Genomic DNA, 24,304 nt, shown 5'->3' with positions numbered 1-24,304 from the left:
AGGTCGAAAACAAAAGAACCGTTTCGTATTTGGCATCGTATCTCATCGGTATATCTATGGTCACGTGTCTGAGTTATAAAAACACGATTTGTTGAGAATTCGTACGAAAAACTCTAATGCCTAAATACTGTGACGACACATGGAATAGATAACGCTCGAAAGTTTATATAAAAATTAGTAGTGGGGGTAAGAGCTTCCTCTCTTTTACCGCAAAGTTCAAGGGGCGCCACTATATAAAACTCTTTTTCCACGAAAAATGTCGAAAACAGTATTTACGTCAAAAACGATTCCAAGCTTGATCCTTGATCAATTTTTACGAACGAGATATCGTTTTAAAGATAATGGTTTAAGCGAAAACGTGACTTTTTCGAATTTTCGAAAAGAGCTTTATTTTCGTCTACGTTATTCTCAAAAGAAGTATCATTTTTTAGCACGATTTTTTCCAAAGAAAATGAAACTTTTTCAAAAATTAGAAAAAGCCTTGTCCTCCCTTAAAATTGTATCCATTCATATCAAATGATAACCTTGTTCATCAATACCATTCTAAAATTACATCTGTTATTTGTCATCTATTGTTTGTCATTGTTAAATCATTGTAAAAGCAGAGATAATAAACTACATTAAGAACGCTCTATTCGTTTTTCATGTATTCGTATACGTACTTAGATACATGTATAAATAAAGTATCTGGCGAGATGTATTATTAGTATACTATTCTTCTGTTCTATCTTTCTCCACTATCTATACTTAGATGTTTATATAAACAAAATTTACGACGAGTCTACATCGTCCTTCCTCGCACGGATTCATAGTCTTTGAATTATAAAAATTTATAAGAAGCCGATATAAAGATTCGACGATATTGGATAGAAATGGAGGTAAATTGTAAAGTATACTTGAACTTTATTACATCAACATATGAAAAACGTAATAAATATTATAAATACAGAATATAAAGTAAATTCGAATACAACTTGTTTTCTTCCTATAATCGTTTCGTTTCAATGCCGTCGTATAATGTTCGTGTGTGTATTTTAATATTATGATGAATATATAACTAACTAGAAGGAGACTTGGAGTATATACATTTTATGGTAACAGAAATCAAGTTGCACGCGTTTACCTAGTCATCGAAAAAATAGTTAGAATTTTATATATATATATATATATATATATATATATATGTATGTATGTATGTATGTATATATATATATATATTCATTTATATATGTATATATTTATATTTATTTATATATGTATATATATATATATGCATATATATATGTATAGACAGAAACTTGTTTCGCAAATATCTGAAATTCTACAACATTAACGCGGTAACAAAATTTTTGATTTCCTTACGTAATTATTTCTTTTTATGTTTTATGTATTTATTCTTTTACTATTATTTAATTATTTATTTTCTTTTCTTTTCTTTTTTTTTTTTTCACACAGTGACAAAAGCTTTCCTCTTTGCTATTGTTATTTACAACGTATATGTATATATATATATATGTAGATACTTAACTAATTTCTAGTATCAGATTATTGTAACAAGTTACTAAAAAATATCTACAAGTAAAAATATAGATATATATATATATATATATATATATATATATATGTATATACATATAAACACACATACATATTAGACGCACAAACAACCAAGCGTGTTGCGCGTACCACGGCTGTAATACAATTATATATGAAGGTTGTAGCTTTTAATTTTTTTTTTTCTATTTATGTATATATATATATATTTTTTTTATATCTTTCTTATACGTTATTCATTTTGCAAACATCAACGAGAGGCCCTTTTCTCTAGCAGTTTTGTCTTTCTCTATCGTATGCGTGTAAGTATATATCTTCCGAAGTGTACGTACATTATATACAAATCTAAACAATATGTATTTAAATATCTGTGTAAATGTATGTGTGTATGTGTGTGTGTATGTTTATGTATTACTTCTTTTTTACTTATTCATTGTTTCTTCTTTTATCCCTCTCTTTCCCTCTCCCCAACCTCATACTAAGAACTCTTCTTATCAATAATAGTGTCCTTCTCTAACATTGGGCCGTTCTAAACTCTAAAACATCAAATGTCCGTCCTTTTACGGCGCGTATAAAGCGTAATCTGTCCAAGGGGACAAACAGTAGAATTATAAACGTACATATACGTATTATATACATATATATATATACATACATACATATATATATATATATATATATATATATAATATTCATCTCTTAGACTTCACCGTACACACGCATTAGCGGCACACAATACGCGTGTACTACGCGAGTATGTGCACATTGAAAAATATATCTAAACGACCCTTCTACGCGTCAAACACCTTGCCACAGCTAAAATTACCATGAACCACATTAATCTTATTAAAATATCTTTAACGGTATACGCATGTGTTAATAACGTTTTTAAGAAGAAGTATTATGAACGGCTGTAGAGGAGACGATGCACCATTACGCGTGCGCCACAAATCTCTCTCTCTCTCTCTCTCTTTCTCTATCCATCTATCTACCTATTTATCTATCTATCTATCTATCTATCTATCTATTAAAATTTTTTTTTTCTTTTTCTTGTAATTTTTTTCTCAATTCATCAATTGTTTCATACATATATCTAATTTCGTTTAATTGTTTTCATCGATTCGGACAAAAATCACATCGAAATTATTCGTGACGATGAAAACACTGTTGTTTGGGGTTTACGAATATCCGAGTCTTCAGTATTATATTCAAGTCCTCATATATTCGAATAATAGTAAGAGCATAATTAAAAACAATATTTCGAAGAGACGATTTCAAGACATAGTAAATAATCTCAATATTCTTTATCTAAATAGTAATGTCGCCTATATTTTATTTTTATCCTCGGTATTACAACCGTTTTCCCCAATGGGTTTAATCACATGTAACAACATAATATTTAAACTATGATAGTTGACAATAAAATATGGACGGCTATTATACAATTGCCGAAGATTAACAAACGTAATAGCATTTTATATAAATTGACGAAACGTTGGAATTTTTCAATTATTCGTCCGAAATATTGATTTACTTTCTTTCCTGGGTCACGTAAAATTTCGATGATATTTATGTAAATCGATTAAAAAATGAGAATATCGACATCTTACGCGACGATTTATTTTTCTTGTTTTTTTTTTTATTTTTTTTTTTGTTTATTTTTTATTTTTTATTTTTTTTTTTTTTTTTTTTTTTTTTTAATCATCACAGATGGATAAACGCATGAATTATCTCAAACCTTTTTGCTACTTCAACATTACATATATATGATTACATGTTTTTAATCCAATAAATATATCTTTTTGGTACTGTTAAGAGTTTAGTGTAATACTACATACTATAATAGGTTTGGTATATTAAAGTGTAACGTGTGAATCGTTTCGAAAGTTATATATTTCGTTCGGTAGCAAAAGGGTTTATAACGGAATAGATTATCAATGGTGACAACTATCAATTCTTTCATTTTCTTTTGTTGTTTGTGTGTGTATGTATGTATGTGTGTGCGCGTATGTATCAATATAACAATAATAAATCAGTACTGCACAAAAAAAAATCGAAAATTCTAATTTTTGTAATTGGTTGCACAATCTTAAGTTTTATCAGTCGTGTGTGAACGTTATTACAAAAGTTTTTGTTGATGTTGTTTGTGTATGTATATCCATATACATATACATATACATATACATACATACATACATATATATATATATATATATATATATATATATATTGACTGAACGTAGAAGAGAAAAAAACTAATGACGCGAAGAGCGGAAGAATTTCATTATATGTATATGATTAAATTGCGACAACAATTCGCAATATAATCGCTTAAGATTACGATCAAGTTAAATAGAAGTCATCGTTTCTCTTTCACTTAAGTTAGATAATAATATATATGCAGTACTTTCATGAGCTTTATCGCATGATAGACAAACTTTCATGTAACACGCGCAAATCAACAATAGTAACACACTATAAGTTTTTATTACTTTTCTATCTTTAGTTTAATAAATCAAAAAAAAAATAAAAATAATGATAATAATAATAATAGTAATAGTAGTAGTAATAATAATAATAATAACAGTAATAATAATAATAATAATAGTAGTAATAATAATAATAATAATAATAATAATAATCATAATAATAATAATAATAGAGATTCGTAGAAGTTCGCACGTTTCCTTTTTTGTAATTAAATTACATATGTATACATCAATGATATATAAGCGCATGTATTAATATCTCAAATATGTAATGTGTGTACATATATATATATATATACATACATACATATATATATATATATATATATATATATATATTTGTAAAAGTGAATATAATGTTATCAAAATAAAAATGGGCAAGAATTTAAAGGAAATGCTTTTCATGTGGATGTACGATATACTAGGAGAGAGACGTGAAATCAAATAGAAGTAATAGAAAATATTTGTATAACCCATGCAACCATCGTGTTATTAAGAAATCTCAAAGAAGATCCTTTTGAATAGAAACGACATTCCGACTGTATATGAAGGATGATCCGTAAAATCGTCTTAATTTATACATACATGTATCCGTGTTTTATTAATTATACTCACCGCTATCACGTATATGTGTGTATATATATATATATATATATATATATATATAAATACACATACATATATATGTCTATACACACATATGTATTTACGAAATTCTAACGATCTTATTCCGAAGAATCACGAATTCTGCAATCTACTTTCTTCTTATTTATTTTTGCCGAGTTGTGTGTAAAACGTCAAGAGTTTAAAAAAAAATGTAATGAGAAAATCATTATATAAATGTTATATACTTTCTGTATATTTGTAAGTATTATATTTATATCCTATTCTAACGAATAATCTTTTCTTTTTTTATACCAGTCTTGAGAGAAGTTAAGATTAGAGACGGCCGTAAAGGAAAATCAAAAAAAAAAAAAAAAAAAAAGGAAGAAACCAAATTAAAATGAACGAATTTTTACGTTGGTCTAAACTGACAAACATAGAAAATGATTTGGCAATAGTTTGTTCGAATTGTACTAATTGAAAAAGATATTGAATATTTTTTTTTTTTATTATTGTATATCATACGTATAACATTAAATATTCATTGATTGATTGATTGATTTATTTATTTTTTTTTTTCTATTACTTAATAAAGTATATATACTTTGTATTATCTTTCGATATAGTACGGAACTAACACATTACTCTTTAAAACATTCTTCTTTGGTCCCACGAAATTGCACGATCGCCTCTACTACAGGGTAGGGAGCTATCTTTTCTTTCTCTCTTTCTGTCTATTTTTCTTTTATTTTATTTGTTTTTCTTTTCTTATTTTTTTCTTTTGTTATATCTATCTCCTTTCAAGGCTGTCCGTGAAAAAACAATTTCGAGGAATATTCGTTAAATAAATTTGAAAGGATTTAGTTGTATGTGTGCGTGTGTAACATACATACATACATACATACATACATACATACATACATACATACATACATACATACATACATACATATATACATATATATATATATATATATATATATATATATATATCGATATATTCATTGCTGGATCGTTTTTCGCCGGAATAAGTCGTACGGCAGGTTGCATATTGGAAGTATAATGATCAAGAGATATAATAAGAGAATAATTCGATTGGAGGAAGGTTTTGTATTGTTAGAAAAAACGAAGAAAAGGATTTAGAAAAAAAAAAGAAAGAAAAAAAGGAAGAGATAACCGAAAAAATTCTAGTTGGAAAAATCGAGTTTTAATTTTACATAAATCAAAATATACTTCGTTCTCGTGTGTGTGTGTGTGTGTGTGTGTGTGTGTGTGTGTGTGTTTCAAATAAAACATATATATGTATATATAAATATCGGTGTGTGCGTTCAGATCTGTTCAATTATATTATCAACGAGATATCTTCTGTTGCCCCTCCCACCCCCCCATGGAACCCCTCCCTCCCAATCGTACTAATTATTTCTAAAACTTCGCGCAAAGCATCATATAGATAAGCTATTATAATTCTTCTTTACATAGGATATACACTAGTTCTTCATGAAAATCAGGTAAAGCGTGAATTGCGACGCGATTGAGTAAACTGCAAGTTATATACGCCCGATAGTTTTGGCCCGCACACGCGGTATAACAAATTGAACGTTGATGCAAACTTTTGTGCAACCCTTTAAAATGCACAATACAAGGGCGTAATTCTAAAAAATTCGCATATCATGGACACTTCCCTTTCACCCAAGCGTTATTTTCATAAGAATAAGCTTAGGTGCAAACATATATGTATATGTATATGTATAATTGTGTGCATATGTGTGTATATATATGTATACACACACACACGCACACATACGCATGCACACGCACATATGTATACACATATACATATAGAATCAGGAAGGATTTCGTTACTTATCAGTCTCTAACTTGGAGCCTGGGCAGATATTAACTGTCTCGGTTAGGATGCTTGGCAAGAAATCTTCGAGGCCAAGGTAAAGGCCAATTGTATTGTCGTGGCACTGTACCACCCACATTTTTCTCAAAATATTTGAAAATAGGATACCACCAGAGCCGGGCCAGAAAATTATTTGGTCCGTTTTGCTACATAAAAGAAAAGAGAAAAAACAATAATTAAAACTTTTGATAAATGTTCACGTTTATAATAATAAACAAGGATTATGACATTAACGACCGTTTGACGTACCTTCAAATAAGGATTATTTGCTAATGTATGGTATATGTACCATAAACGTGTAGTTAAATAATATGCTATAAGGACATCAACCGTGTAATGTCCATGAGCTACCAATACCATTATTATACCAACAAAGACCGTAAGACCTCCCAACCAATGAATCGGTTGACATCTTCTAGGGGAATCTGCAAAGAAAAAATATATTTAAGTAAGAATTAACGAATATCATCATAGAATATTCCGCGAAATGATTATCATTATAAAACCTTGAAATATTAGGTTATCTGAGGGATATAAAATAGAGATAAAAATATTATCTTGTTATCAAAGTCATAGCAGACACAGGATATACGGTCTACGATAAATTCTAATAATATTAATAATTTTTATATTACATACACTCCTTAATAATCAGGTAACTAAGTACAAGTACAACCGTGTGACCGCTGTAAATGTAATCTCCACAATAAGTGTGTTTGCCATTAATCGACAAACCGAAACCAGAGATAAGTTGCAGTACTCTTTTCGTAACCAGAAGAGGACTTGTGTTGTTTGCCTTTGGACTACAGAAATATGTTTTACTTGCGACCGGCAAAACGGTCACATACATCGTGATACTCCTCATCATGTACAGCAGACCCATTAAAAGGAATATCCGTCTGATGACGATAAATCTATATATATATATATATATAAATATAAAAAAGAAAGAAATCATAATTGATAAATTCGTTCATCGATAACTATATAATTCTTACTGTATAATTCTTACATGGAACAAAGATCGTTAAAAACTAAACGTACCTGTGTTTGTGAAAAATAATGAAAACCATTGCCGAGTTGGACATTATCATAATGAGAACTTCCGAAACATTGAGAGTCCAATCTTGGGCAGTAATATTATCCAGTACAATGTCTGGTAACGGGCCATAGATATTACGATCTGGAACACGTTCGTGCACCATCGCAAGTGAGGCCGTGGTCAGTATGAAGTTCACGACCATGAACAGGAAAGCTACCAGAACAAGAAAATTGAAAAATGAAGAATGATCGCAGACGGTTAGAGTAATATAAATTGATGAAACTGAGAAAATGAGATAGACGTAAAGCGACCTAATGAAATGTTAACGAACGTAGCTTTACAAAATAAAGGTTTTAAGAGGAGTTTAACGGAGAAATATATTTTTTGTTTCTTTTATAATTCATCTCGATGTTCGAGTTTAGCCAAATGAATTAAATCCTCGATATTAATATTTTATAACTACGTTTTAACGTAAAATAGATATTTACTTTATAGACGATCGTTTTAATTTACTCAAGAAAGACTCTCCGATTATCGTATGACAACGATAATTCTTTTCATCTCGAATTAATTTATTACCAATAAAAGTTTTCCATTTTTCTTTGGGAAATCGTGGTTCCTCGCGAAGCGGCGCCGGTATGTCGATTTTAATGACGCCGCTTCCTGGTCCATTCGTTATTCCTGGATGACGTCCAAGACCGTCGATTTTCTCCTCCTCGTCGTCCTCGTAATAATCCGAACCGGAAGCCACCCCGGACCACTTATCCTTACTCTTAGTTGGTGCACCAGGTAAGAGAGGTTGCCTTTGATAAATATCACTCGATTGTGCCATTCCGCTGCTACTCCCATCAACCGCCGCCTCCACGTCCCTCTCGTGACCCTCCCCACCTCCCAATGGTCGATCGAAACTTCCGTAATCGCTATGTAGACTCGTGACCTTGGGGTCCAATACCATCCTAAGGGAAAAGAAATAGAACTTTCAAAGATTTTTCTTTTCTTTTTCTTCGCTCTTCCTTTTTATTTTTTATATGCATGTTCGGTTAATTTCCTTTCTTTTTTTTTTTTTTTTTTTTGTAATTTTAATTTTAATTTTAACCTTTTCCTTCTTTCTTTCTTTCTTTCTTTCGTAAACGCGAGTTCTTTACCTTTTTTTTTTTTTTATCAAAAAAATGACGAAAAATCAAATCGATCATGTCGCTTTTATATTATATCAAATAAAAATCCTATTTCTTTCTTTTAGATAAATTATTAACGGTCTCTTAACAAAAAGAAAATTGATTCTCGGTATCTTCCTCTAATACGACGCAACGTAACAAAATTTACTATGGGTTGGTCTATAGACTCTAACTTAATTCAACCACGGTATCATGTTCGCGCCCATTCTCCGATACCGTATAACATAACTATCCCTTACGTATATATAATACTATAGATTCGCGGGAATCGCATCAATTTTTAAACCTAACAACACAGTTAATCGATCGAATTCAACCGTGAAGTTTCCTACTCTCACTCCCTTCCTTCTCTTTTTCTCCTCGAATAGAAATTTGTACCAACGTATGTACTTACGTATACATATATGATATTACCTTTTGCATACAATGTTCGCATGTTATATGAACGTAATTACATCATTTTCTCGTTACATGAAAGAAAGAAGAAAAAAAAAGAGAGAGAGAGAGAAAGAGAGAGAAAAAGAGATTAATTATACTTGTCGCTGGCAGGTGATATTGGTATTCCAACTATTTATTACTCTACCATATTCGCGAGAATTAACGAGGACGCAAATTCTTACGCAAAATCCTTTTACCAATCGTTCGTTCGTAAAGACTAACAGGAAATTTTCTTCGTTCAAATTCTAACTAAAGATTTAACAAATACCTACTTGAATATCGTACTTATTTACATACGTATCATTTAGAAAAAAAAAATTATACCATTCGCAAAAGAGGATATACGTAACGACAGAACAATATTTATAGATTAAGAAAAGAAAAGAAAAAGATTGATTATTAGATTTAAGTAAAGTTCCACTTTAAACTAGAAGGAGAAGTAGTAGAAGAAGAAGAAGAAGAAGAAGAAAAAATAAGAGAAAAATAAAATGCCACTTGTCTCGACCTCGATAAATCTCGCGTAACGAGAACTCAGCATCTTCTTTGAAACTCCATACTTTTCAACGCGACATAGATATACGATTTTCTTTCTTTCTTTCTTTCTTTCTCTCTCTTTCTTTCTCTCCCCCCCCCCCCCTCTCTCTCTCTCTGTTTCTGCTCCTCTCTTCCTTTATGGGAGAGCATTAAAAATGTATATACATATCTCTCGAATAAAACACGACCCTCACACGTGAAGAATATTACAAAATATTATATAATCGCATACCATGTGGATGAACCCATCAATACTAATTATTACGATGACTTTCACTTTGTTTATTTCCATCTTCCTTTTTTTTTTATATTGAAAAAAAAAAAGAATAGAAGAAGAATTGTGTCACTCGACTCTCTTGAGTATTAATTAAATCATGAATAAATAATTGTCAATTTTAATTCAAACGAACAAAAAAAAATTAATGTAACTTCGTTAATCGTGAACAAAAATTTCAATCTTAATTAAAAAAAAAAATTTTATTGATACTGTTCGGCCAATTGATTAATAATTAATAATACATTCGGCTAAAATCGATGGGGAAAATTTGTTAAATAAAATTTAAAAAGAAGAATGAGACAGATATACGACGCCATTGGAACGTAACGTGATTTTCAAACGAAATACTTATTTGTGTTTACAGTGTCACCGTTTCGGCAATCAAAAAGCCCACGTTTCGTCGTGAGCAACAAGCAGGAAAGGCAATTTGCGGTATATTGCCAACCGCATCGACCATAAACCATTGCAGACAAGTTACATGCCTCAAGCAATCATCAGATGAAATTTTATCTTCCTTTTACAATCTTATTTCTATTATCTTACAAAACTGATTGCTATCGAAAAAGATTTTTATTACCAATATCGACATATGTATTTACCGATTATCCTTAGTCTTTAACTCGATCAACAATCATTTTAAGAATATATACAATTACTTGCACAGAAAAATATTATTTTGTAAATAAAATAAAAACGAGAGAAGAACGGAAGAAAGAGAGAAAGAGAAAGAGAAAGAGAGAGAGAGAGAGAGAGAGAGAGAGAAGGGGGAGGGAGATCAAATAATTATACATGAAATATGAATTTCTAAAAAAAAAAAAAAAGAAAAGAAAAGAAAAATTATCTGTACAAATTAAAGTTCAATTTGAACGTCAGAAGCATTCAAATTTCGCACCATTACTACTTGTCATCACAACACTGTCACTACTACACGATAATTACCACAGAATAGTTATTACCGACACGAACGAAATCTCTCATCTTTTCAAAAAGAAAAAAAAACGAAAGAGGGGGAAAAAAGAGGGAAAATAGGAATACACTTTGTAATACAACGAATATTCACCACTGTGACTTATTTACGAATGAAGGAAAAAAGAAAGTATTCGGTTAGAACGATTGAGAAGAATAACGAAAGCCAAAAGGTTGGGTAATCATATGGTCTCTCTTGCTAAAGCCTGATAAAGAGCATATCAATCACGTGAACTTGCAGCGGTGTTAGCGGAGAAACTAATTTTATCAGTGAACGATTATACGTGCTCCGCACGCGTAAGTTATTCACGAGGAGCAAAGATCGTGCCGTGAAATATATTGAATGTATATATTCCATTATTGAATGTATATATATACATTATTTTGTGTACATATAAAATTATAAAACGTGTGGTGATATTTCTCAATGTGAGTACATACATACATACATACATACATACAAAGGACTTTTTCATATATACATATATATATATATATATATCGTACGTATGAGTATTGGAATTATAAATAAAAAGAGAGAGAAATATTGTTTGTTTCTGTCTCTTTTTTATCTCTCTCTTTCTATCTCTCTTTTTTTCTTTTCAGTCAATTTCACAAGAATTTTCACTTATTATATTAGACATACGAAGACCTTTAACGCATATCGAATAAGAAAAAAAAAATAAAAGAATCGAGATGGAATTAAGGTTAAACCCTTGAATCTTCTCTACCGTGAAACGTTTCCATTGTATTCGTTAAATCGATCGATAAAGAATCTTTCAAAGCTCGAAGGACTTATTTCGTTGTTCTTTTCGTTTCGTTTCGTTTCGTTTCGTTTCGTTTCAGTTCGATTCATCCTCTCGTAATCGCTGGATGAATTCGTACAAGTATATCTTATACCGTAGTGATCTTTTTGTTTTAATAATTATAAACTATTTTTCTTATAGATTTTTATTTAAAAATAACGATAAAAAAAGAAGAAGAAGAAAGGAACGAGTTATGGTAAAGAACGTTTATGTAATTAGCATAATTAACGAAGCTACGACTAGTTTATGTATGTATTTTTTTTTTATCTCCTAACCGAGTGCATATATGTACACTTCAAACTACGTATGTATGGTTCTATCGATTATCTAATTATCCTTCAAGGGCGGAGCATAATGACAACGGACGAAGCTTTGAAAAAAAAAAAGGAAAGAAAAAAGAGCAGAAAATAAAAATAATAAAAAAGAAATATCAAAGAAATATAAATGATATATGATACAAGACAAACACATAATGGGCCAAAAGTTTTTGGATGATCTTAAAAATCGATTACTTTACTCTATTTCTAGACTTTTTAGGCTACATTCTCTCTCTCTCTCTCTCTCTCTCTCTCTCTCTCTCTCTCTCTCTCTCTCTCTCTCTCTCTCTCTCTCTCTCTCTCTCTCTCTCTTTTTCTTCAATTAAAGTTTCTTTCAATAAAAATTTCTATATTTTCTATATTTTCCAAAATTTCTATATTTTCTTTCTTTATTTTTTCATTTTTATGCAGCTTAATTATAAAAATATAAAACCTTTACGCATGCATAGACACACGTTAGACCTTGGATCGTCTTTCTCGATCATTCTTTTGACTTCCTTTTATAATTTATCTCAAATTACAACAACAATAGCAACAATATTGCAACTAGTTTCTCATTCTATTTTCTAACTTTACATTTATTTCGATCTTAACAAGATCTTATTATATGTATGTATATATACATATTACACATACACACGCGCGCGCGCAAGCATTTATTGCACATATATATGTATAAACATGTATCTCGTCGGCAACAGGTTACTGACATAGTTATGCTTGCCTAGGTAAGAACAAGAGCACGAGCGATTGACCGTATATAATCTTATTGACCTATAATCCAAAGTATCATATGTGTGTATGTGTATTGTGTGTGTCTACACACAAATATGCTTGACAGATGGGACAGATATAGGCCAAAGTTAACTGATACGAACGAAGTCTAATAAATATTAAATCGAAGGATCCCGTTTGCGTTATCGATCAATAGGTGACAAATAAAATGGCGAATTTTAATTAATCAACCGATTTTTATATAATTACCGATTGAAAATATATCTTTGATGAAGATTAATCATTACAATCTACATGATTTATTCTCAAGGAAAATCGTATACGCAAAACTTCATGGAAACCATATAAATTATATATATATAAAGAAAAAGAAAAAGAAAAAGGAACAAAAAAAGATTATATAAGAAAGATAAGAATCGTCAAACTTGATCAAAGATTATTAATAGTATTTACGTTACGAACTAAGTTCTTTTATATATAAATATTTGAAAAAGATCACTTAGAGAATTTGTAACTCGCTGCGATTGTAACTTTTAGCGATCTTTTCCTAAACTATTTGTACTAAACTCAAACTTTTTAGTAAACTTTCCTTTACTATTTCACGAGGATAAAAAAAAAAAAAGACAAATAACTGTGGACTCATTTAACCCCTTTTACTAACTTGAACTTCGTACATATATAATATGTACTTTGTAAGTTCTTGATCAAATATTCTCCATGGATAGAAACGAAAATAAATAGTTCATGAAACGCAACTTTGTTTCACATGAAGATACACATCGGTTAGTACGTCGGTAATAATATTGTTCCTTTTATTTTTTTCAAATTGTAAAAATTTCCTAGGCTTGCAATTTTACAATCTGACAGAAAAACAAATAAAAAAAAAAAAGACAAAGAAACTAAAAATTAATTTGAAAAATTGATTTTTAAAATCAACTTTGACTCATCCTATATATAGGATCTATACGTATACATATGTATGTGTTCGTGTACGTGCACATATATAGAAAATATTACATTTCTCTAGAAGATGAATAATTTTTATTCACTTTTTTTTTTCTATTTCAAAATCTTCAATAATAAATAAGTAAATCAAATAAAATTTACCATTCTTTCGATAATTTCGTAGCCTTATCATCCTCCATATTATCTCCTTACAAAGAAATATTAATCTAACGAGGGAAACAAAAAAAAAAAAGAAAAAAAAATAAAGGAAGAAAAAAACAACGTACGATAATAGAACAGATAAAGCAATTCTAGAAACCACTAGTCTATAATAATTATTGTACGATAAATTCATTCGACACTGACATCGTAGAGAAAATATCGTGTTGGGTACACAGTGTAGTACTATTTATCTCGGAATAGTACTCTGATGGTATTGGTTCACTGAACAGTATAGTCGACAGATATCATAGTAGCATGTTCCTTCTTGATCGTTGCAACACTTAATATAACTCGTTGAATATATTAATAATAATAATCTAATATTTAAAAAAAAATATATATATATATATAAACTTGATCAATTAGAATCTTTTTTTTTTCTTTTCTTTGGTTTCTTATGTTATATCATAATCGACATTAGTCTCTTTTAACATTCACGAACACGCACGGAAAATAAACTGACACGGCATCATAATTCTCCTAATCGGATAAAAATGATGTAACCGCGATGAACTCGCGAAACTTCCGACTTCTTCGCGCTCGTACGAATCTTGGAATCTACTTCAACTGTATTCGACGTGTGCTGAATTTTTTTACGTCCAAGAGATTGACGTTAATCACTGTTTTGCGGCTTTTTCCTCTTTCCATTCCTCCACCTCCTACCTACTACCCCCTCTCTTTCTCTCTCTTCTCTTCTCTTTCCTCTCTTTTTCTGTTCAGCAGGCAACAGTACGCATATAATAGCAAATGCGTTTTATAAAAGTCAGAAGATAAATTTCAATTAGATCCTTTTTAACCGTGAGTAATAATCGTTTCGCAATAATATTCATATATATGTATATATACTACGTATTTTTTCAATCTCATTTTGTATTATCACTACTACAAAAAAAAAAAAAAAGAATTCTTTTTTCTTTCTTCTTCGTTTTAATTATTCGCATACTTCATACACGATGTAAACAAAATTCGATATCTGTTCTAGATATACACAAAAAAATACGTATATTTAAAAGAATTTTTTTCATCTTTTTTCTTTTTCTAAATTATTCATGTCATACACAATATAAGCAAAGATGATTCAATTTCTTGTTTTAGAGTATATAATTGTATGATAAGGCTACGATATACATACTTCAGTGCAATTCAAAATAGCTAAGTGTTGTGAAATCGATATAATACAAAATTGGATTGATGGAATTGAAGAAGTGAACGAATTTGTGAGAGATTGAGAATCTGAGAAATGTAAAATATTTGACAAGAAATATTCGTTGTGATAGAAAATCAGGAGTGACACAACGTTTGAATATTTTTAGTTACAGAGATAAAATTTAAATAGAACATAATACGGGACAATCTGCGATACCAAAAAAAAAAAAAAAGTTAATTGTAAAAATTTTAAATGAATTTTACAATGACGTATATAATACGATGTCTGCTATAAATATGATTCGACGAAGTTTTGATTATGAAATATAATTTTCTTTTAGGATATGTGTATAATAATACTCCTAACGAGTCAGCACTCCGAAAAAATGATCTGAACAATTACTATAAGTTTTAATAGATAATATTAAAAATAATATGATATCTATATTATTTTTAGAAAATTACATATGGATTTCAATAGATGAAAAAACAGAAAAAAATTGGACGATGTATAACAAATCTAATTGTTGGAAAAAAATGTGGGAATAACGAAACAATAGTAACAACGTTTATTTTCGAGCAAGGAATTAAACGAAAGAAATTATGTAAGTATTACTAATTTTGTCAATTCAAATATACGAATAGTATGAGTAGACGACGTTAAAAAAAAAAAAAAAAAAGAATATAACTGTTAATGATAAGAGCTGCTTTAATGATAAAAACTATTAAAAAATCATAAATATTCTTCTATCCATGTGTGATTCATATCTCGTAGTACAATATATGGATTAAACGTAATTGCAGAAAAGGTGTGTCTCCTTTTCCCATTGGTAAATAATTTGATATCTTTGGTTAAAAAAATATTTGTAAAAGCACTCCTTCATGTTAAATGTTATGAGTTGGAACAGCAGTATTTTACATAATTAGTATGAACGATATAAAAGAAATAACGTTCTCAATATACATTATTATTACACATATCATATCTATACACATATCACATATATATCTATTACACATATCATATTTTTGCATATATTGTTATATTTCTATATACGTTTGTATACTACATATTTAACCTATGCTATTCGCATATTTCAATATATTTTAAAGTCTATAAATATACGCAGCATAATCATAACTTCATATGTATATACGTAAGTATATTACGAACATATACATCTATGACATAAATCCAATAAGAACTATTCGAAAATAAGAATACCGTAAAGGCAATTGAATAACAAACATTAGAAGAGAAATCGATCGATAAACTTCTCGAGCAGACTCGTGAACCGAAACTCCTTTATGAAAGTTCGACCGTCTGTTTCGTCTTAAGCTCCAAATATACGTGTGTCTTTATTTAGAGCAAATTCGAACGCGTTCGATCTTGTTCGGTCTGGCGATTAATCGAACGGTATTCTGGTTTAAAACGAGCCAAGGAACGAATATATAAAAATATGAAACGAATAATACATATAGGAAATTAAAAATCCTTTTTTTTTTCCCATATCAAAACGTATAATTATTTCGAACAATAATTTTTAACAAAATGTAGGATGGATCAAGAATTCTTAAATGATTTAAAAAAAAACAATTAGTCTTTTTTTTCTTTTGAAATTTTTTAGGTTTGCGATTAAAATTGCAATTTTACAAGCTAAACTTGTAGTTCTATAATATGAAAAAAAAAAAAAAAAGAAAAACAGAAAGATTAATTTAAAAAGTTTCGAAAGAGATTAATTTTTTTTTTTAAATCACCTAAAAACTTTTGACGCACCCTGAAACACGTTAGTACACGTATGTACACGACGCATAAAAATATTGGTTTTATTACATTTTCAAACTATAAAATGTCGAAAGTTCTGCTGAAAAATTTACAAAAAAATTTTATCTTTTTCTGATCTTACATAAATTGAAGAAGGATATCCTATATCAAAAAGATAAAAAAAAAAAAACGAACAAAGAAAGGAAAGTTAGGCGGAACGAAGTCTGCCCACATCCTTTTTCAATTTCCTCGTGTCCTTAATATTCAAAAGCTCAAAATTTATATTAAATTTCTCGTGGTCTCCTTAAAGTCTACTATCTATTATCAATTACGTCATGAACGCGAAATCGCCGTGGCCCAACGTATGACTCATTTTCTTTTTCTTACGATTTCTGATTCATTTCTATACTTGTAGAATGAAACGAAGTCTCGAACATCCAACATCGACGTAAAAGAAGATAAAAAGGATATTTCGATTAGAGTGAGGAGTTAGAATGCGTCGTTAAAGTGGAAAATAATTTGGCAATGATGCAAAAATTTATTGCTTATCATCTTCATCATCATCTTATTCCAATATAGCTGAAAGATCCTATCTTTGGTAAGTTCATATATATAATTATTAAATGTTTCAACTAATAAAACGTCCAAAATATATTTGTAAAATGTCATATGTGAACGTGAGCTAAAAAATATATCTCTTTGTAAAATTACATATTAGAAAATATGAAATGAATGTTAGATCATTAAATACGTATATATTTAGATGATGATAATATCGTAAAAAGGATTAACTGATATAAAACAAGCTTATCAAAGTTCGTCAAGCAAAGTATAATTAATCCTTGATCATATGTAAGAGTTAATCCAAGAAGATAACGGGTATAAACTGTATAATTTTATCGTATTCATATTTTAATATATAAAAAAAGAAATCAGATTAGATTCCTTTTATCGTAAAAATAAGTGAATCTATTTTTCTTTTCTTCGTTGATAAAATATAATGATCGATAAAGAACAAAAGTATGAAAATTTTTAAATAATATCACGAGCATTTGCAAAACAATATAATTTAAATAATTGTCTGGTTCTAATGTATCATTCGAAACATACAAATAAACGATCATTAAAGTAATCTCGAGTCGCGTAAATTCGTTAAGCATGATCCAACGACGAACCTCTTCAATTATAGGACATTAACGGATATCACGAAAGAACATTCATACTAAGGAATATAATTCTCTTAGATTGTCAAGAAAAAGAAAAATATTGGAAAAATATGTGTTTGCGAGTATGTATATACATATATGTGTATTCTCGAAGAATAAGAAAGAGATAAACGTGGAAGTTTATTATCAATCCAATTTCTTTCGAACATAGAAATCGAACGAGTGCGAAGTGCAACTTAGTCTCGCACGTTTCTATTTTCGAGGAAAACTACGGAACGACGTCGCTTGACGCAAATGGCGCCTAGTAAGAAACGGATAGCGAATAAGTGAGTGAACAAGTGAGTGAGAAAGAGACAGAAAGAGAAAAAGGAAAGTATAAAAACGAAAATACGTCACGAAAGTTTTATTGAATCGATCTTATTCCCTTGTATTCTTATTTATGAGGTATTAGAAATTTATATTAGAAATTTATATTCAGAGAGAAAGAGAGAGAGAGAGAGAGAGAGAAAGACGAAACGAGAAGATTCGATTTACAAAAATGATTCATTGAATCGATTTAAAGAAATCTGTGAATCTATGGATGAAGATGACTTGCGAAGACGCAAACAGATCATAAATTTTTACCTCAACCATAAATTTGTGATAATTATAACGATTACGTAATCCACGAGGCGTCCTTTGCTAGTAATAATTTTAAAACCCCACATACTACACGATACGTGTATATATGTAGATATGTATAAATGTGTCTATCTATACATGTCGAGTATGTATGATGACGAGTAGATAGAATGAATTAATTTATATCGTTACAGTCCCGTGTTAGAAAGAGAGAAAAAAAGAAGAGAGATATACAAGATATATATATATATGTTATGTATATATGTATACACATATGTATATACATATGTATATACATGTATACACATATATATATATATATATATGTATATACACACACACACACAGAAACGTTAAAAGATAATAATCGGATGATTTAAATCGTGTATCGAACGAACAAAAGAGAAAACTTCACGATATAATTCTTCTTTAGAATAACTATAAATCATAAAAGCATGCTAAACGTTCTATTTTACAATGATAAGATCATAATTAATATTTCTAACTTCTATTTTTAAATTTCTCGCCTTGACAAACATAACAGCGATTTTTTTTATCAAAAATTCACAGTTGTATATATATATTTTTTTTAATCAATTTCTTGATTTTACAGACGTCATCATAATAAAAATATTCAAAATTTATTATTGAAATATATTCATTGGATTTTATACTACCAACTTTATCATTTCGAGTTCAACGGATGTGACACCATATACTCGTATTATATATATATATATATATATATATATATATATATATATCGAAGCCTCTTACAACCAAGTAAAACCACGAATCATACAGGGTGGCCTAAAAATTTCTAGGTGACTTTAAAAATCAATTACTTTTTTTCGAAATTTCTTTCCTTTTCTATTTCTTTTCTTTTTCAGATTATAAAATTACAAGTCTAGGAATCTGGAACTTTGACATATCCGGTAACAAAAAAGTAACGAAACACTTCAACAATAAGAATGAACAATAAAGGAAAATACAATGATAGAATATAAAACATAAGACATGCAGGACTTCTTTCTTAAAATGCTGATATCGAACTTACCAAGCAATTTTGATCGAAATCGAGATTAACAATAAGTGAAAGTTAAAAAGGCTGAGAGTTATAATACGCAAGGTCACGTGATACCTACGCATGTAAGTAAGTACATATATTAAAAGTTAATACGTTTAAAATGGCGCCACATACGCCGTTGCGTCCTGCTCACGCTATGAACTAAATACGTTGAAGGAAATATTTCCTAAGTTAATATATATATATATATATATATATATATATATATATATATATACATATATATATATGCACACGCGTACACGCACACGTTTCTTTAGGTAGTCCAACAAGATTGCTCGATCAAAGAGAACGTTTCACTTCGTACAAGCAGCAATCGAGGTAGAATAATAAGAGGACATCTTTGAAAGACGCAACAAATTCATTTATTATCGAGTACGATACCATATCAATAATAACGAGATGATTAAATGTTAAAATAAGAATTAGTATCCATGAAATTACAGTTAAATTATAAGGAGAGAAAGAGAGAGAGAGAGACATCTATCTCCTCTCTCTTTCCCTCTACGTCACACGACACGACTCTACACCATTGGAGACACTTTCTATCTCTGTCTCTCGTTCTTTTTCTCCCTCCAAAGGGCGGTAGATTTCAAAGGGTGTAGACATATATCGAAGGTGGGAGCGCCGTTGCGTATTAATCCGTAAACGGTACACATGCACGTATATATGTACATACATAACACATAATACATATGTATACGTGTGTCTGGTAGAACTACGTACATATATACGAATCGTAGTTTGCTCTATGTGCTCTCTTTCGAGTTCACGTGTACTCTCTGCTGTCGGAAGTGCGCGCGCACTAACCAGAAAAAGAAAGAGAGAGAAAGAAAGAATGTACGGTCGTACAGGTGGTTAAACGCGTTGATCTTGTTTTTACCTTATTGGTAAAGGCTTTAAGAAGAAAACGAAGAAGAAAAAAATGAAGATGAAGAAGAAGAAAACCGATCGATCGATTCTTACGAAAACTAACGAAGTTAAGGCGAACCGATTACGTGACTTCTCTTTCCCGTTACCGATAATTAGCTCACAACGTAATAGGGTCGAGAAAGAGAGGGAAAGAAAAAGAGAATGTCACGATATTAGTACATGACTAACTTTGTCTCTAAAACGGACTATTTATTATCATACCTAATGTATATTTCGCGTACGTGCTCTTCAAGAAAAAGAGAGATCAGCATAGGTAGTAGAGAATAGTATAACTATGACGTGTGTGTGTGTGTGTATGTGTGTGTGTATAGAGAGAGGATATATGCACGTTCAAACGGCTAGCATTAGATTTGATGACTGCCAAGGTCAACTGATTTCCATGAGAATCAACGGCCAGATGTTTCTTCGCGCGTCTGTCTCGATTAACGCGAAGAAACACTTAGTATTCTTCAAGAATTATTACATACTGTTTGCGAAGACATTCCACATGGCATTTCTCTTACCATAAATAATAAGTTTTGATGAGTGAACTTGTGTTGTACGTTCCATATGGTATTGAAACATTCATAGAAAAAGTATTTAAAGGAATATATAATAATATATACTTCTTGGAGAAGCTAGAGTTCTTATATATTCTTTCTAACCGTTAAATGATTATGTAAAAGAGTTTTAATTTGATATCAAATATAATATAAGAAGATGATGTTAAGACAATAACGCAATTGATAGTGCCTTTATTAAAAAGCATATTATCCGACATACATGCCTAAGATATTAATGTCTATATTGATATACTAGATAAATCGATTTTCAAAACTGTTTGCATTGTGATATATCTTGAAATATATTCGTATATTATAAACATATGCAACCATTCAATACAACTTTATAAATCGTTATTGAGACTAGTAAAAAGATCTAATGTATAATTCATAAATTACACAATGTATATATATATATATATATATATATATATATATACATATATAAAAAGAGTTAATATGAATCCTGTATCATCTACTTACAATCATATACATTTACATTACAAGTGTACGTCATTCATTTCCAGTATGCAATCGACAAAGCAAAGAAATTCTATATATAATATCGAAGCTAGAAAAACAAAATAATGAAAAATAGGATAAAAGTGATATAGAGGAAGCGATATAAATAACTAAGAATAAGACCTCGCCATACCTTGTTAAAGCACTGGGTAATTCTACCTTGACAGGTAACCTTAACTTATGCATTTTACGCATACGTATATCTGCACATTATAACATTTTAGTTCTCATTATTCGATACGTGCTAATAAAATGTGTGCGAAACATAAGTACGATAGAACGATGAGAGAAAAAACATAACCAAAAAAAAAAGAGAATAGACTCTGTAAAGAACACACGATGATGTCACGGTAAAGAAATGTACGAACAAGCACATTACCAAACAACACTAACCAACTATATACACGAAGGAGGGGAGGAAGTGTTCAAAAGAATTATTTTACATGGACACTGAGACGATATACGACTCTTCCGTCGATCGCGATCTTCGAAGACTGCTGCAAAACTAGATCTACGGCGCAAACTCATAACACGATCGGCTCTGTCATTTCGACGACCGGTTTTGTTGAACGTTTTTACTCGCAACAACCACCACGTCACGCGCACTATCCACACTCATGACTCGTACGACGTGCACTGTCTCCTCTTCGAACGAACTGACTGTAAATATAAATATAAAGATGGCGTCGACTGACCGAGCTCAAATCCGGGATTAGGTTAGATCGCAACGTTCGCCAGAGAATGGACATTCGATTGGTCGTAACTCTCCTTTGAACGATACGACACCAATCTACGTTCTTTTCACTAATACTACTACAATTTCGCATGATAATAGACTTTAAACTCCCTCCATAACCTATTGCTATTGATACAAACGAGCGAGCGAGCAAGTAAGAGGGGGAGTGAGAGAGAAAGAAAAAGGGGGGAACGAAAGAGCAAAAGAGAAGAAAAGAATAAATAGTCAGTAGGAAAGGGAAAGATAAAATAGAACGAACATATAAATAAACAAGATAAGAGATCATAAATAGAAGAAATCAAACGATATATATTTTAACTCGAATCTGAATTTTCTTATTTTAGAATGTTCAGAAAAGAATTCACTTTTTTTTACCGACTGTCGTTGAAATCATCTTATTAACGTTCTTGTGGCGGGACATTCAAATGACATAAAAAAACATCGAGTTTTTTAAAAAATGACATGACAGATTTCTTACAATGATTATTATTATATTATATATATTTGTTTCACAAAGTAATCTGAAAAAAATTGTTAAAAATAATTCGCTTGATAATACGAATTTCGTTGCGAAATATGGGTGACTCATAGGAATGTAAAAAGAAAGAAAGAAACATCTATACCACATGTATCATGCATCATTGTCACGAATCCGTAATCATTATAACAAATTTTAATAGAAATCATACTAATTGCGAAATAGTAATATAATAACTCGATGAAACGATCGAATAAGTTCTCTCACCTGAGCAAGGCTTTCCTCCAGCAGTAATCCGTTTCGATTACGAGCAACTGTAATTTCATCATATACGTCGACGTTGCCCACGGCATATAAAATTTCCTCGTACGCAGTCGAACGATACACCCACGGGCACGATGAAAAAATTTTTTTTAATCACTTTCGAGCCTCGCACACGTTTAGATTTCTTCCAGTTTAAGGACCGACCTAATTCACGAGATGATCGGTGATCGATCATATGGAAACATACGGAGAACTTGTTCGTAAACAATCCACGATTTCTTTACTATACAGAGTAATCGTATGAAAACGAATTTCTTCGTTTCTTCTTTTCCCTCTCTTTTTTTTTTCTTCCTTTTTTTTCTTTTTGATAGCGTAATTTCTACGAAAAAATCGTCTTTCACCAATATTAGTTACTATCACGATACGTTCACCGAATACCACGACATAGTTGTCGAGTGTTCGTTAATGGATTCGCTATGTAACACTTTTCCAGGTTCGTCGACGACGTAACTCCCTCGAGGAAACCTTCTGCCACGTTCGCATTGCGTCTGGTTGCAACGGAACTCCAGCAACTTTGTTAAAAGGGGTGGCGAAGCTTTCACAGAATTCCTACTGTGAAGCTAGAAGAGAATTTCGACACCCCCGTAAACTACGTACGTATATATATACATATAAATTCTTTGTAAGATTTCTCTGTTTGTTGAATGTTTGTGTATGTGTTCGAGTGCACGCGCGCGCGTGTGTATGGTACAAAAGCTTTTAAAAGCGCACGCGCTCTCTCATGGATCGCGGCTTTCTTGCAAATTGTTGGACACCACTGACGTCATACAATGAACGATTCATCCGAATAATTTCTATAGTTTATGATATATGTATATCGAACGTTCTACTCTATTCTCCAAATACAATTGCATTTTAATCGTGAAATATTGATTTTTAAATATAGATTGTAAAAAATGGGTATAAAAAAGCGATAAGTGTTGTATCAAAATTAATTATATATTTTTTAATATATTTTATGTATATTTAGATTAT

At 30.3% G+C, this 24,304-nt stretch overlaps 1 protein-coding gene and 2 long non-coding RNA genes across 14 annotated transcripts; 2 read left to right on the top strand and 1 right to left on the bottom strand.

Moving 5' to 3' along the window:
- Positions 1-4,908: 4,908 nt before the first annotated feature.
- Positions 4,909-23,766, bottom strand: LOC122627627 (phosphatidylcholine:ceramide cholinephosphotransferase 2-like). 8 transcript variants are annotated; one of them, XM_043808921.1, is made up of 7 exons: positions 22,185-22,320; positions 21,925-21,994; positions 8,174-8,550; positions 7,597-7,807; positions 7,192-7,466; positions 6,802-6,977; positions 4,909-6,698 (listed from the first exon to the last, which is right to left on the bottom strand). In XM_043808921.1, the coding sequence occupies exons 2-7, from the start codon at positions 21,984-21,986 to the stop codon at positions 6,543-6,545; spliced, it is 1,257 nt and encodes a 418-aa protein (XP_043664856.1). In that variant the 5' UTR covers positions 21,987-21,994; positions 22,185-22,320; the 3' UTR covers positions 4,909-6,542. The 8 variants fall into 8 exon arrangements, with proteins under 8 accessions (XP_043664856.1, XP_043664838.1, XP_043664879.1 ...); XM_043808903.1 differs by lacking the exons at positions 21,925-21,994; positions 22,185-22,320 and adding an exon at positions 23,273-23,766; XM_043808944.1 differs by lacking the exon at positions 21,925-21,994 and having other exon boundaries at positions 22,235-22,370.
- On the top strand, positions 11,119-19,449 carry LOC122627677. Of its 3 annotated transcripts, none has more exons than XR_006326905.1 (4): positions 11,119-11,413; positions 15,613-15,760; positions 17,336-17,518; positions 19,321-19,449. It is a non-coding gene; the product is annotated as an uncharacterized LOC122627677 (long non-coding RNA). The 3 variants fall into 3 exon arrangements; XR_006326910.1 differs by lacking the exon at positions 19,321-19,449 and adding an exon at positions 18,298-18,948; XR_006326907.1 differs by lacking the exon at positions 11,119-11,413 and adding an exon at positions 14,364-14,807.
- Positions 19,477-23,889, top strand: LOC122627669. 3 transcript variants are annotated; one of them, XR_006326903.1, is made up of 4 exons: positions 19,477-19,531; positions 19,598-19,860; positions 21,797-22,453; positions 23,763-23,889. It is a non-coding gene; the product is annotated as an uncharacterized LOC122627669 (long non-coding RNA). The 3 variants fall into 3 exon arrangements; XR_006326904.1 differs by having other exon boundaries at positions 19,478-19,856; XR_006326902.1 differs by having other exon boundaries at positions 19,478-19,860.
- Positions 23,890-24,304: the final 415 nt, after the last annotated feature.

This window comes from Vespula pensylvanica, chromosome 1, assembly GCF_014466175.1.
Source record: "Vespula pensylvanica isolate Volc-1 chromosome 1, ASM1446617v1, whole genome shotgun sequence".
In the NCBI taxonomy this organism is placed as follows: Eukaryota; Metazoa; Arthropoda; class Insecta; order Hymenoptera; family Vespidae; genus Vespula; species Vespula pensylvanica.
This window is presented reverse-complemented; position numbering and strand designations above follow the sequence as displayed.

What these genes read in the sequence shown, in the direction of transcription:
- LOC122627627 (XM_043808903.1), bottom strand. Translation starts at nt 23,358, where the DNA reads ATGCCGTGGGCAACGTCGACGTATATGATGAAATTACAGTTGCTCGTA. An exon ending in AAAATGGAAAACTTTTATTG is followed by an intron (nt 7,808 to 8,173) that starts GTAATAAATTAA and finishes TTGTTCTGGTAG; the next exon opens with CTTTCCTGTTCATGGTCGTG. An exon ending in TTACCTGATTATTAAGGAGT is followed by an intron (nt 6,978 to 7,191) that starts GTATGTAATATA and finishes TTTTCTTTGCAG; the next exon opens with ATTCCCCTAGAAGATGTCAA.